Below are 16,170 nucleotides of genomic sequence, written 5' to 3' on the forward strand. Positions count from 1 at the left end.
CCACCTCACACACTTCAATTTTTATTTTTAAACTGTTACCTGTTAATACCTAAAAAAAAAACTGATTTTATCCATGCCAAAATACCATTGGAATATACAGCATAGCAAAAACCTCAGTAGCATTGCAAGTTTTTAGCTATTTTGAAACTTCAATAGCTTTTAAAATATTTGCCAAACTTCTCTAAAACACGTATTTTGTATCAAGAAAAGCCCACCTTACACAATACAATTTTTATTTTTTTTTAAGTTTTATTCTTTAAATGCAGAACAATAAAATAGAATTCATGAATTTATGATGAATTTATTATTTCTATTGTCCATTTGGGTCCATCTGGATATACAGAAATATCCCTACTGTTAACTGTGAAGAAATATAAATATACATATTCCATCCATTTATGATGATTTATTTATTTATGATTTATTATTATATTCATTTCAGTTCATTTTCATCATCTTGGTTATCCTGGTCAGGGTTGCGGAGGGTCAGATGCCACCGGGAAACACTGGCCACAAGGCAGGAATACCCTGGACAGGTGGTCAATCCATTGCAAGTCTTATTCTTATATTATTATTTATATTATAATAGCTTAATTAATAACAATCCAGATGATGTATTATTTAAGCTATTGTGTATCAGAAGAGATGAGTATTAATGATGGAAAACTGTTGATACTCGACACTAATTTACTCAAACGAACAAAACAATGTTATTATAGTAAATAAATAATAGTGCCTCATTTCTGTCGAACCCACGTCCACGGAGAAAGAACTGGCGTTACCTTTGTGCATCCCCGTGTATCGGTCCTTCAGCACGGTGAGCTCGTGGATCTTGCCGAACTGTTCGAACAAGGGTTTGAGGTCCTTCTCCTCGAGGTTGCGCGGAATCTGACCCACGAAGAGCTTGATGGCATCCTGGTCCTTCATGGCGCCGCCGTCGGCGTGGATCACGGAGACGGACTCGGGGCCGTTCATAGGCTTGGGGAGCGCGAGGTGCGCGGGCTGTGGGCTCGGTGCTGCTGCTATCGCTGCCGACGTGGAGACGAGGAGCGCGCTGGCGTGGGCGGGCTGCGGGGGAGTCTGCTGCTGAGGATGCTGAGGGAGCTGGTGGTGCTGAAGCTGAGGATGAAGCTGCTGCTGGTGCTGGTGCTGATGCTGCTGGTGCCTGCTCTCAGTCTGCGTGAATCTGGCCATACCGAGCCGAGCGCACCGGAGAGGAGCGGAGCGGACACGAGCGGAGAGGAGAGGAGAGGAGAGGAGAGGAGCGGCGCGCCGGCAGGCGGGAGGATAATAATAACAACATACACACACACACACACACACACACACACACACACACACACACACACACACACACACACACACACACACACGCTCGAGGGGAGGGCGCCCACGCACAAGCTTACATTTACACACACACACACACACGTGTGCGAGCGCGCGCTCGGCTGGAGTATACGTGTTTCTATTCGGCACGAGTCGCGCGCTGACCATGATGGAGAGCGCGAGGGAAGCGCAGACCAGACTCACACACGTGGCTCCCTGGCGCCACCTGCAGGTCAATGTGTAGTAAATGAGGTCGTGTTAAAATATATCAGTTAAAATATAGTATATAAATGAATCAGTAAGAAATATATAAATACATCAGTTAAATTATATAAATCTATTTGTTAATAAATATAAAAAATATATCAGTTAAATTATATAAATATATTAGTTAATAAATATATCAATATATCAGTTAAATTATATGAATATATTAGTTAATAAATATATAAATATATCAGTTAAATTATAAGAATATAGTAGTTAATAAATATATGAACATATCAGTTAAATTATATGAATATATTAGTTAATAAATATATGAACATATCAGTTAAATTATATGAATATATTAGTTAATAAATATATAAATATATCAGTTAAATTATATGAATATATTAGTTAATAAATATATGAACATATCAGTTAAATTATATGAATATATTAGTTAATAAATATAAGAACATATCAGTTAAATTATATAAATATATTAGTAAAAAAATATGTAAATATATTAAAGTATGTCAATATATCAGATACAATTATATAAATAATGTAATTTATATATTTATATATATATATATATATATATATATATATATATATATACAGTATATATATATATATATATATATATATATATATATACAGTGCCTTGCAAAAGTATTCAGCCCCCTTGAACTTTTCAACCTTTTGCCATATTTCAGGCTTCAAACATAACGATATGAAATTGTAATTTTTTGTGAAGAATCAACAACAAGTGGGACACAATCGTGAAGTAGAACTAAATTTATTGGATTTTTTAAACTTTTTTTAGAAATAAAAAACTAAAAAGTGGGGCGTGCAATATTATTCAGCCCCTTTACTTTCAGTGCAGCAAACTCACTCCAGAAGTTCAGTGAGGATCTCTGAATGATCCAATGTTGACCTAAATGACTGATGGTGATAAATAGAATCCACCTGTGTGTAATCAAGTCTCCGTATAAATGCACCTGCTCTGTGACAGTCTCAGAGTTCTGTTTAAAGCGCAGAGAGCATCATGAAGACCAAGGAACACACCAGGCAGGTCCGAGATACTGTTGTGGAGAAGTTTAAAGCCGGATTTGGATACAAAAAGATTTCCCAAGCTTTAAACATCTCAAGGAGCACTGTGCAAGCGATCATATTGAAATGGAAGGAGTATCAGACCACTGCAAATCTACCAAGACCCGGCCATCCCTCTAAACTTTCAGCTCAAACAAGGAGAAGACTGATCAGAGATGCAGCCAAGAGGCCCATGATCACTCTGAATGAACTGCAGAGATCTACAGCTGAGGTGGGAGACTCTGTCCATAGGACACAATCAGTCGTACACTGCACAAATCTGGCCTTTATGGAAGAGTGGCAAGAAGAAAGCCATTTCTCAAAGATATCTATAAAAAGTCACCTGGGAGACACACCAAACATGTGGAAGAAGGTGCTCTGGTCAGATGAAACCAAAATCGAACTTTTTGGCCACAATGCAAAACGTTATGTTTGGCGTAAAAGCAACACAGCTCATCACCCTGAACACACCATCCCCACTGTCAAACATGGTGGTGGCAGCATCATGGTTTGGGCCTGCTTTTCTTCAGCAGGGACAGGGAAGATGGTTAAAATTGATGGGAAGATGGATGGAGCCAAATACAGGACCATTCTGGAAGAAAACCTGTTGCAGTCTGCAAAAGACCTGAGACTGGGACGGAGATTTATCTTCCAACAAGACAATGATCCAAAACATAAAGCAAAATCTACAATGGAATGGTCACAAATAAACGTATCCAGGTGTTAGAATGGCCAAGTCAAAGTCCAGACCTGAATCCCATCGAGAATCTGTGGAAAGAGCTGAAAACTGCTTTTCACAAACGCTCTCCATCCAACCTCAATGAGCTCGAGCTGTTTTGCAAGGAAGAATGGGCAAAAATTTCTGTCTCTCGATGTGCAAAACTGATAGAGACATACCCCAAGCGACTTGCAGCTGTAATCGCAGCAAAAGGTGGCGCTACAAAGTATTAACGCAAGGGGGCTGAATAATATTGCACACCCCACTTTTCAGTTTTTTATTTCTAAAAAAAGTTTAAAATATCCAATAAATTTCGTTCCACCGATTGTGTCCCACTTGTTGTTGATTCTTCACAAAAAATTACAATTTCATATCGTTATGTTTGAAGCCTGAAATATGGCAAAAGGTTGAAAAGTTCAAGGGGGCTGAATACTTTTGCAAGGCACTGTATATATATATATATATATATACAGTGTATCACAAAAGTGAGTACACCCCTCACATTTCTGCAAATATTTTATTATATCTTTTCATGGGACAACACTATAGAAATAAAACTTGGATATAACTTAGAGTAGTCAGTGTACAACTTGTATAGCAGTGTAGATTTACTGTCTTCTGAAAATAACTCAACACACAGCCATTAATGTCTAAATGGCTGGCAACATAAGTGAGTACACCCCACAGTGAACATGTCCAAATTGTGCCCAAAGTGTCAATATTTTGTGTGACCACCATTATTATCCAGCACTGCCTTAACCCTCCTGGGCATGGAATTCACCAGAGCTGCACAGGTTGCTACTGGAATCCTCTTCCACTCCTCCATGATGACATCACGGAGCTGGTGGATGTTAGACACCTTGAACTCCTCCACCTTCCACTTGAGGATGCGCCACAGGTGCTCAATTGGGTTTAGTCCATCACCTTTACCTTCAGCTTCCTCAGCAAGGCAGTTGTCATCTTGGAGGTTGTGTTTGGGGTCGTTATCCTGTTGGAAAACTGCCATGAGGCCCAGTTTTCGAAGGGAGGGGATCATGCTCTGTTTCAGAATGTCACAGTACATGTTGGAATTCATGTTTCCCTCAATGAACTGCAGCTCCCCAGTGCCAGCAACACTCATGCAGCCCAAGACCATGATGCTACCACCACCATGCTTGACTGTAGGCAAGATACAGTTGTCTTGGTACTTCTCACCAGGGCGCCGCCACACATGCTGGACACCATCTGAGCCAAACAAGTTTATCTTGGTCTCGTCAGACCACAGGGCATTCCAGTAATCCATGTTCTTGGACTGCTTGTCTTCAGCAAACTGTTTGCGGGCTTTCTTGTGCGTCAGCTTCCTTCTGGGATGACGACCATGCAGACCGAGTTGATGCAGTGTGCAGCGTATGGTCTGAGCACTGACAGGCTGACCTCCCACGTCTTCAACCTCTGCAGCAATGCTGGCAGCACTCATGTGTCTATTTTTTAAAGCCAACCTCTGGATATGACGCCGAACACGTGGACTCAACTTCTTTGGTCGACCCTGGCGAAGCCTGTTCCGAGTGGAACCTGTCCTGGAAAACCGCTGTATGACCTTGGCCACCATGCTGTAGCTCAGTTTCAGGGTGTTAGCAATCTTCTTATAGCCCAGGCCATCTTTGTGGAGAGCAACAATTCTATTTCTTACATCCTCAGAGAGTTCTTTGCCATGAGGTGCCATGTTGAATATCCAGTGGCCAGTATGAGAGAATTGTACCCAAAACACCAAATTTAACAGCCCTGCTCCCCATTTACACCTGGGACCTTGACACATGACACCAGGGAGGGACAACGACACATTTGGGCACAATTTGGACATGTTCACTGTGGGGTGTACTCACTTATGTTGCCAGCTATTTAGACATTAATGGCTGTGTGTTGAGTTATTTTCAGAAGACAGTAAATCTACACTGCTATACAAGCTGTACACTGACTACTCTAAGTTATATCCAAGTTTCATGTCTATAGTGTTGTCCCATAAAAAGATATAATGAAATATTTGCAGAAATGTGAGGGGTGTACTCACTTTTGTGATACACTGTATATATATATATAAAATGATACATCAGAAAGGCCTTTATTTAGAAATGCCACATCAGAATTGCTTGATATTAACTGACTGACATCTGCAGATGGTGTACTATCATTTTGAAGTGGAATAGTTTTGAGGAAACTAGAAAATTCCTTTTTAAAACAATCTTGATTTAAAAATAATGGAAATTTGACGATATAAAGGCCTTTATTTCGAAATGATACATCAGAATTGCTTGATATTAACTGAGTGACATCTACAGATGGTGTACTATCATAATGAATTGGAAATATTTTGTGGAAACTAGAGAATTTCTTTTAATAACAGTCTAGAGTTAAAATAATAGAAATTTGACAATATAAAGGCCTTTATTTAAAAATGGCACATCAGAATTGCTTGATATAAACACCGTTTTTCTTTAGAATTACAGCCGGTTTTGTCCAAACAAAGCGCGTTTGTGTTGCTTGGTCGTTGGTTTTTATATTCCAGCTCATCATCACCTGCTTTCCAGAATTAAAGCCGCTTTTCTGTGACTACCAGCAGAAGCGCCGGTGAATTCAACTTAAACAGCAACTTCAACTCATCTTCTAAAGCTCGCATTTCTTGCAGCATGGGTGACAGGCTTTACCACCGCGTTAGTGTAGCGGCAGATAGTGGTAACTGACTATCCAGAGCCAAGACCAGGCAGCAGACTAACAGGCCTAACCAACTGTCTGCGAGTCGCCACCGGACGTTACCCGGAATCCTTAGGTCACAAACCATTGAGACTGTGTCTGTTTACCGTGGCAGATGTAAGCCAACACTAAATCAATAAAACGTGTTTTAGAGAAATTTGGTAAATATTTTAAAAGCTATTAAAGTTTCAAAATAGCTAAAAACTTGCAATGCTACTGAGGTTTTTGCTATGCTGTATATTCCAATGGTATTTTGGCATGGATAAAATCAGTGTTTTTTTTAGGTATTAAAAGGTAAAAGTTTGAAAATAAAAATTGTAGTGTGTAATGTGGGTTTTTCTTGATACAATTAAACGTGTTTTGGAGAAATTTGGTAAATATTTTAAAAGCTATTGAAGTTTCAAAATAGCTAAAAACTTGCAATGCTACTGAGGTTTTTGCTATGCTGTATATTCCAATGGTATTTTGGCATGGATAAAATCAGTTTTTTTTTAGGTATTGTTGTTGTGGATCTTTTGTTAGAATCAATCCGAATTTATCAGGAGGCAAGGTGGCGTCCTTTTAAAAGTTTTATTCAGAAAAGGTTGGTTCGTCCTCCAAGTCACAAAGCAGCTGCGTTCTGAAGCCTTCTCCGTCTAAGTGAACAATGCAACAGACCACGAGTAGAGCGCGCAGCTGTTATTTATAGTTTACCACCACCCCCTAGTGGCCAGGTGTAGTACTACTCCATATAAGGTATGCCTTTTGTTCCAGGCTTCCACTCAGCCAGTTCTAACCGGTTTTATACCACGTGGCGGTTTGGAACAACTCCAATCACATTCCTTGAATACCAAAATGTTTTAGACCAATATTGTAATGCCCAATAATAATTTATATTATAACAATTCCCCCTTTGAATGCAAAACATTGCATTCACTTCAACAAAGAGCTTCAGAAGGCTATAGTTACACAATCAAAGCTTACTTGGACCTTTCAGCAACCGGATAGGAAAGAAATTCAAAATGTATAGTCCTTTAGAGACTTCCCTATATGTGTTACATCTTCAGAGTAAGCTAAATTCCCTTATGTGTTGATGATATCTTTTTGTTGACAGGAAATCCATGGTCCCCCTTTTGATCTCAGTGATCTCCTTTTGGACAACTTGAACCATCACCAATCATGCAAGGGTTACATTAATCAAATATGTGCCTATGTGTTTTGCAACTTAACATTACTATTTACTTAAACTATCAAGATGTCCTTTACCCTATATATGTTGTATTGTAGCTAAATACACACAAAACATTAATTCACTACATTTTCTTCTATTCTTGCTTCTTGGGGTCCCCCTTTGGTGTCATCCATCGATCAGCAATCTAGACAGAAGAATATTGACAAACGAGACAAACAAACACTCAACATTGAAGTTAAGTCCAGTACTCCTGATCTTCCTCATTCTTTAAGTTTTCTTTTGGCCCATTGGTTTGCATGTAGAGTACAGTTTCCTGGACTTCGCCTGCTGCTGCCCCCTTTTGAATCACGGTGTTGATTAATCTCACAATCAGGGTCTTTATGCATGGCACACAACAACATCCACACACCACTAGGATAGCCAATCCCACACAAACTGCCATAGCCAATTGAGTTATTACTCCTTTCCATGAGCCAAAGAAATTCTCCATCCACTTAGTGAACCAATTTTCGATACCAGAGTTCTCTTTCCATTCCTTTGAGAGAGCCTTCAGCCCCTCCAAGGCTCTGGAAACAGTTCCATCTGAGGCAGTATTGTTGGGTATGAAGGTGCAGCAGGTGGTTCCAATCATATGACAGACACGTCCTTTATCTGCCAGCAACATATCTAGTGCCATTCTATTTTGGACAGTCATTAGTGAGGTTTTGTCCAATTGATCTCTAAGTCCTTCCACTGCCTGGACAGTGAAATTCACAAATCTCTGCTGGTTATAATACAAATAGTTAATCCAATCTACATTTTTATTTATTGTGGACCACCAGAAGAATACACTCTCAAAGCCTGCAGCAATCTGGTCTCTAGCCTTGAACTCATCAGGAACTCCTCTCGGCACTCCAATTCCATCTATCCAGACAGTTTTGTCAAAAGATCCTCCAGGCTTCACCTCTCTGGTCTGGCGGTGATGTCTCATCACATCTGCAGGGTCCTTCACGCCTTCTTGATGATAGATTCTGAAAGGCATAATCAAATACACCAAAGAGCACTACCCTCTCCAGACACCAGACAGTCTTTTTCTGACCTTCATGTCCCCACATAACCACAAAAGGTCAGCTCTTGCAGATGTTTGATTGAACAGTTTGTAATCATTATATATGCCGTCATCCCCTAGGGGAATTATTTCATTGCACCAACCCTTAGGGAAATTGCCCCTGTTAATTATTTCACCAGTTTTGTCTGATTTAAAGCAAATATACTCACCTTTGTATGCCTTTACGCTAGTGGGAGTTGGTTGCTCCGTGATTGGGAATAGTTTACCCTGCTCCCTACAATTTGTGTCATTTCTGGGCTCATCGGTGAATAGAGAAGTCAGACACGTCAGGTTTTTCGATTTAACAGGGCGAGTAGCTAATGTGGGTTTTTCTGCCGCACATACAAAACAGTTTTTAACTCCCAGTTCCCCTATTGTGTACCTTATCCACTCCAGCCAAGTATTGGTCTCTTCATAACCTGTTTCAATAGCCAGCTGGTCCCTCCAAGTCAACTCTGCTCTTGCCACCACTACTACCTTTTCCCCATCATCTTTCATCGGTATATTTGTAGTGCTGGAATTCCCATATGGAATGGTTGCTACCTTGTTGTTCCCATCTTGCCTTATGGGTGGTACCTGTCGGGCTCTCCTGACTCTAGCTAGATTATCATTATCTTGTTTTAGTTTTAGTGCTTGATCCCACTTTGTACTGAGTGGAAATATGGAACCCACCAATAATATGGTCAATATTGCCAAAATGGTCATGGTAATGCATCCACATCCTGATCGTTTCAAAGCCTGATTAAACGGATCTGTTAGTGGATGAAAAGGCATTGTGTTAGTCAGGCAGTGAGTTCTCTATTCCCTATAGAAAATAGTAACCTTAGTGCCTGTGTCCTTTAGTAAAGCCTGCAAAATTGGTTGGACTGTACGCCAATCAAGTCCGTCCAGGCCACCACCCAATTTAGGAATGCCTAATTCAGGTACTTTTAAGGTTTTAAGTAAGTCGGCCAGGTGTTGCACAGCTAAGATGAAGTTCTGCAATGTTGGTTTGCCCTTTGAGTGAGTTTTAGTTACCAAATTAAACACTGTCACTCCCTTTTCACTGTGTATTGTGCATTTACCCACTGGAGCTGTTGTCAAGTCCTTCACTCCAAGTTGCTCTCCTATCTGTTTTGCAACTCCGGCTTCTGGAACAAGATCAGTACCAATACAATGGGCAATATACTTACCTCCTTCAGTGACTACATTACCTGATCTCTCTTCCCACCAGCCTGAGTGTTTCTCTGGTAATTCTGTCTCGTGCTAGAAAAGGGGCAGATTCTTGCTCAGGTCTTCTCTGGTCTCTTCACAGGTTCTGCTTGGTGGATCTGCAGGGGTACAATGTGTGATGTGGTGCCACAGATTTCCTTTCTTACCCTTGACTTTCACAGCATGTGAGGTGACCTCTGTCACTTGCCACGGACCGGTCCACCTTGGGCTGTCCCACTTCCTTTTGTGTACCTTGGTTCTTACCCACTGTCCAACCTTTACCTTTGGTGCTGGTTCTGGCTCCTTCTTCTTGTCCTTGGGCCTAACCTGTTGATTAATGCTGGAAATAAGCTTGGTTAAGGCTTTTATGTAGCTGTCCAATTCTTCATCCCACAAATCCAGTGCCTTGTTCACTACCCTGTCTCTAGGTGGCCCTGGCATGCGTCTGCCAGTTAGCAATTGGTGTGGGGAGAAGTGAGTGTCACTCCTGGGCGATGCTCTCATGGACATCAACACCAGGGGCAAAGCCTCAACCCAATTTAATTTGGAGCCTTGACAAGTTTTGGCCAGTTTAGTCTTGATGGTGTTATTGGCCCTTTCCACTAGCCCTTGGGACTGGGGATGGTACACAGCTCCAAATCTGTGTGTTATCCCCAAAGCTTTTTCCACCTCCTGCAATTTGGCATTATTAAAATGAACCCCATTATCTGAACGAATCAAAGTGGGAACTCCATATCTGGGTATTAGTTCTCTTTTTAACCATTTCACCACTGTTTTAGAGTCTTCCTTTTTGGCTGGGATTGCTTCAACCCACCGAGTGAATCTATCTACCATGACTAGGATGTAACGATAGCCGTTCACTCGGTGTTCCATCCCCATATCAGTGAAATCGATGCAAATTTCTTTAAAGGGTCCTTCAGGGACAGGAAACCGTCCTGCAGTCACTCTATACCCTGGTTTTGGATTGTAGCTCTGACACACCTCACAGTCAACCACAAACCTCTTCACCATATCCCTAATGTGTGGATGCCACCAATTCTGCATCAGACTGTCAAGCATGTTGGACGTACCTACATGTGTTGGACCATGTGCTTCTTTCATCAACAGTGTGAGCAAATGTGATGGTGCCACAATCAATCCATCCTTACTTTTCCACAGTCCTTCCACTACACTAGCTCCCTTATCTAACCAGCTGTTCTTTTCATATGCTCCTGCCTTTTCCTGCATTTCCCTTACCTGCTCTTCTTTTAGTTCAGGCAAGTTTTCTGACGCCAACACCACCATTTGGCTAATGTATCCTCCCGCTTTCTTTGCTGCCTGATCTGCTGCATCATTACCTAGTGTCACTAGTCCAGGCTCTTTTGAATGACCCTTACACTTAATCACAGCCACTCTCTTTGGTTTGTTTACTGCTTTCAACAGCTGAAAAATCTGTGTTGCATTCTTGATGGGTGTCCCTTGTGCAGTCACTAGTCCTCTCCTTATCCACTGCGGCCCATCTAGATGCAACGCAGAATGGGCATAAGCTGAGTCTGTGTAGATGTTAACTGTTTGATCAGCAGCTTTCTCCAATGCTTTGGTGATTGCTACTAACTCAGCCAATTGGGCAGACGCTGGTTGTTCAATGATTCCTGAGTCCACAGGGATGAAACCCTCATTAGTCTGCTTGACTACTGCATATGAGGCTACAAGTCCCTTGTCCCCTTTGTAACAGCATCCGTCACAGAATAGAGTCAGGTCAGGGTCCTCTAAAGGAGTGTCTTCCAAATCTTCCCTACACTTCAACAGTTTTTGTGTAATTTGCTCACAGCAATGTGGTTCTGCATCAGGGTCGGAATTCAGACCTTCAGTCATGTTCACCATTTTCCCTGTAGTGTATGAGATATGAGGTTGAGTGAGAATACTATTGATTCTGTCTTTTTTTGCTCTTGACAGGGTAAAGGCTGTGGAAATCAAAAATGCAGTCACACCATGACTTGTATTGACAATAAGAGGATAAGGATGACACATGACCAAATGTGCTGTTTTGGTAATTGCTGTGGACAATGCTGCTAGGTATCTGACACAACCTGGTTGACCTGTTACCACAGGGTCCAATCTTGAGCTATGGTACAAGAGTACAGCTCTGACACCACTGCCCCTTTTCTGAAAAAGAACTGCATTAATAATGCCATTCTTTTCAGAAACATCCAAATAGAAAGGGTCAGAGTATTTTGGTTGTTGTAGGTCACTGGCTAAGGTCAGTTGCTGTTTTAATTCAATAAAAGCAGCCTCAAGGGGCTTGGTCCACTCTGCTTTGGCTGTTAGGTTTCCAAGCCTGAGTAATTAGGAATGTAATTCCTGGAATAACCTGTCAAGCCAAGAAAAGACAGAAGGTGACTTACGGTAGTTGGCTTCGGGTGATTCAGGATGCAACCTCTGGTGTCAGCAGTCAGGGAGTGACCCTTTCTGGAAACCCTCTGTCCTAGAAATGTCACGACAGGTCGGCATATCTGCAGTTTGGCTTTGTTGACTTTGTATCCTAAGTTCGCCAGATGAGTAAGAATGGTAACAGTATCCTGTAAACAGAGCTCTTTAGAAGTACAAGCAATTAGTAAGTCATCGACATATTGAATCAACACAGTGTCACTGCTCAAAAGGTTCTGTGTCAGTAAGACAGCTACCAGTTCTAGTACATTTTGGCTCTTCATGGCCAGTCTCACCTGTTCCCATCCTTATGTCAAACTCAGCCCTTGAAGTTCCTAGCTGATTTGATAACCGTCTCAAGTCCCTCTCATATCTGTTTTTACTATCTGTATTTACTTTGTTTTCTTCCCCTACTTGCTCTCCTCCAGCTGCTACCTTCACTTCCAATATTCTTCTTCTTCTGATTCCTCCCTCCCAGATTCTAGTTCCTGTTCTCTTGGAGGAATATACTCAGCCCTCTCTACTTTATCAGTCAACATCTTTCATTGATCTGTTAACACATTGGACAATTGCTGTACCTGTTCTTGTACTTTCACTTGGAAATCAAACTGTTGCCTTCTAAGCTGCCCATATTCTTCTGATTTAGCATGTAAAACCCCACTTAGCACCTTTAATGTCACATTTGATGTGTGTATGTCTTTACCTTGTTCACTCTGATGCTCATTATCAGAAAACATAACACGCACCGGATTCATACCAGTCTGCATTTGTGTGTGTGGTAAAACAGGAGCGTTGGGTGTGGTATGTGTGAGAGTGAGAGACGGGAGGGGGGTAGCCGTCTGCTCAGAAATGGCTGACGCTACATATGGGGGAGGGGCGCAGCCCAGCACAGCTGTGTCGGGCGGCGCCATCTGTGCTGAATTCTCCTCAGTGGGTGTGTGTGTGTGATCAGCGGGGGCAGAACTCACGCTTAAACAAATATGATTCATATGCTGGACTATAATCTGTGTCAGAGCTAAATCATTTTCAGCAGATATTACCCTTTAGCTTTCTCCAATTCAGTTTTTGCATCGCTTACACCTTGTTTAGCAATTTTCACATATGCCAATCTAGTATTTGTGTCGGGGGTTGGGTCACCACGTGTAGGATACAGTCCTTTGTCTACTCGAAATTTAAACCATTGTTCTACCTTCTTCAGCATGGCCTTACGAATTTTCATTGAAGAAGTTTGTTCAATTCGACTTTTCACCCGCCTTTCCAATTCTCCAGCTGTTATGGAGGCCATTATTTATTTATTTATTTATTTTTATTTGTTATTTTTTATTTTTTAGAAAGTTAGAAGAATAGAAAACTAGAGAAAATAGAACAGAGCACACAGAAACAGGAAACTATACAAATCCTATACAACAACTAAAACAGTAAACTATACAAATCCTATACAACAACTAAAACAGGAATCTATACAAATCTTATACAACAACTAAAACAACATACCCATCACCAAGACACCGGCATATAGTTTCCCTGACCAGTTCTAGCCTCACTGACTTTACTAACCAATTACTAACAATGCAATAGAAAACTTAATCAATTCCAATGATTATTCCACAAAGCAATTGCTATATTGGTTTTCAGGACCGACTGCTCAAAACCGACCAGAAAATAACTTACCACACAAACAGTTGGACTTTAACCAACCGACCTGAACCCATTCAGGCTTTCACAGTTGGACTCGAACCAACTGACCTGGTACCAGGCTTTGCGTTTGGACTCTAACCAAACGGGCATGGACTCTAACCACACCGGATCCTTTAGACTCACCAGGAGTCAAGTCATGCCCACCATACCTTTGTTAGTGAAACAGGAACCACGCCTTAGTATTTATCAGTAATTATTTTTAATTATCTACGAGAGAATTCTCAACATACCAGACTCAGAACTACATATTTGATTGCATCTAAATGAGGACTTAAATCGCCCTTACCTTTTTAGTCGGGTGCCCTTTTGAGTCTGGCAGATTTCGAATTCTCCCGATCCTGAATCCAATCTGATCCCGTCCACCTCTGCAGTCCTCCTCATTTCTCCAATGAACACTAATTAATCGATTTTAAACCATCCTCTGCTACCATTTGTTGTTGTGGATCTTTTGTTAGAATCAATCCGAATTTATCAGGAGGCAAGGTGACGTCCTTTTAAAAGTTTTATTCAGAAAAGGTTGGTTCATCCTCCAAGTCACAAAGCAGCTGCGTTCTGAAGCCTTCTCCGTCTAAGTGAACAATGCAACAGACCACGAGTAGAGCGCGCAGCTGTTATTTATAGTTTACCACCACCCCCTAGTGGCCAGGTGTAGTACTACTCCATATAAGGTATGCCTTTTGTTCCAGGCTTCCACCCAGCCAGTTCTAACCGGTTTTATGCCACGTGGCGGTTTGGAACAACTCCAATCACATTCCTTGAATACCAAAATGTTTTAGACCAATATTGTAATGCCCAAAAATAATTTATATTATAACAGTATTAAAAGGTAACAGTTTGAAAATAAAAATTGTAGTGTGTAATGTGGGTTTTTCTTGATACAATAAAACGTGTTTTAGAGAAATTTGGTAAATATTTTAAAAGCTATTGAAGTTTCAAAATAGCTAAAAACTTGCAATGCTACTGAGGTTTTTGCTATGCTGTATATTCCAGTGGTATTTTGGCATGGATAAAATCAGTTTTTTTTAGGTATTAAAGAATAACAGTTTGAAAATAAAAATTGTAGTGTGTAATGTGGGTTTTTCTTGATACAATAAAACGTGTTTTAGAGAAATTTGGTAAATATTTTTAAAGCTATTGAAGTTTCAAAATAGCTAAAAACTTGCAATGCTACTGAGGTTTTTGCTATGTTGTATATTCCAATGGTATTTTGGCATGGATAAAATCAGTTTTTTCTTCAGTATTAAAGAATAAAAGTTTAAAAAATAAAAACTGTAGTGTGTAATGTGGGTTTTTCTTGATACAATAAAACGTGTTTTAGAGAAATTTGGTATGGGTCCAGGATCCACTCTTTGTGGATTTTGCATGTTCTCCCCATGTCCGTTGGGTTTTCTCCAGGTCGCTATGATACACTGTCTTCATTTGAATTGTATTGCAGAACTGGGACTGGATTTCACAACCTTCTGATTGACATCCCAAATCTCCATTCACCCTTTAAAGTCAAGCTCATTTGTATCTACAGTTTCCATTATTTTGTCCACCACGTGTATGTAATCTCTTTGGGTCCAGGGTCCTTTCTGTGTATATTTTGCATGTTCTCCCGGTTGTTATGACACATTTCCTTTATTCAAATTGTATGGCAGAGCCAGGACTGGAACCCACAACCTTCTGATTGACAGCCCAAATCTCCACCCACCTTTTAAAGTCAAGTTAATTTGTATCTGATGTTTCCGTTATTTTGTTATCTGGGGTTCTTTCTGTGTACATTTTGCATGTTCTCCCCATATCCGTTGGGTTTTCTCCAGGTCGTTATGATACACCTGTTTTATTCAAATTGCATGGCAAAGCCGGGACTGGAACTCACAACCTTCTGATTGACACCCCAAATCTCCACCCACCCTTTCTCATTTGTATCTGATGTTTCCGTTATTTTGTCCACCACCTGTATTGGTCCAGGGTCCTCTCTGTGTGGATTTTGCATGTTCTCCCCATGTCTGTTGGGTTTCCACTGGGTCGTTATGATACACTTCCTTTATTTTAATTGTGTTTCAGAGCCGGGACTGGAACCCACAACCTTCCTATTGATTGCCCAAAATCTCCACCCACCCTTTAAAGTCAAGCTCATTTGTATCTGATGTTTCCGTTATTTTGTCCACCACCTGTCTTGGTCCAGGGTCCTCTCTTTGTGGATTTTGCATGTTCTCCCCATGTTCGTTGGGTTTTCACCGGGTCGTTATGATACACCTGTTTTATTTAAATTGAATGGCAGAGCTGGGACTGGAACTCACAACCTTCTGATTGACATCCCAAATATCTATCCACCCTTTAAAGTCAAGCTAATTTGCATCTGGTGTTTCCGTTATTTTGTCCACCACTTTTATGTCATCTTTTTGGGTCCAGGGTCCTTTCTGTGTAAATTTAGCATGTTCTCCCGTGTCTGTATGGGTGTTTTCTGATACGCTTGCTTTATTTAAATAGTTTTTTCTGGATGTTCCCATCACAATGGCATCACGACTGACCGCTGCACCCCTAAATAATCCCGTTTCT

The 16,170-nt window shown here is 40.9% G+C and overlaps 1 protein-coding gene across 1 annotated transcript; it reads right to left on the minus strand.

The window, feature by feature from the left end:
• Positions 1-242: 242 nt before the first annotated feature.
• On the minus strand, positions 243-1,229 carry zgc:165603 (uncharacterized protein LOC571425 homolog). Its single transcript, XM_062987266.1, has 2 exons — positions 757-1,229; positions 243-254 (listed from the first exon to the last, which is right to left on the minus strand). The coding sequence occupies exons 1-2, from the start codon at positions 1,192-1,194 to the stop codon at positions 243-245; spliced, it is 450 nt and encodes a 149-aa protein (XP_062843336.1). The 5' UTR covers positions 1,195-1,229.
• Between the last annotated feature and the right edge of the window lie 14,941 nt (positions 1,230-16,170).

The sequence above is a fragment of the Trichomycterus rosablanca genome, chromosome 25 (assembly GCF_030014385.1).
Source record: "Trichomycterus rosablanca isolate fTriRos1 chromosome 25, fTriRos1.hap1, whole genome shotgun sequence".
In the NCBI taxonomy this organism is placed as follows: domain Eukaryota; kingdom Metazoa; phylum Chordata; class Actinopteri; order Siluriformes; family Trichomycteridae; genus Trichomycterus; species Trichomycterus rosablanca.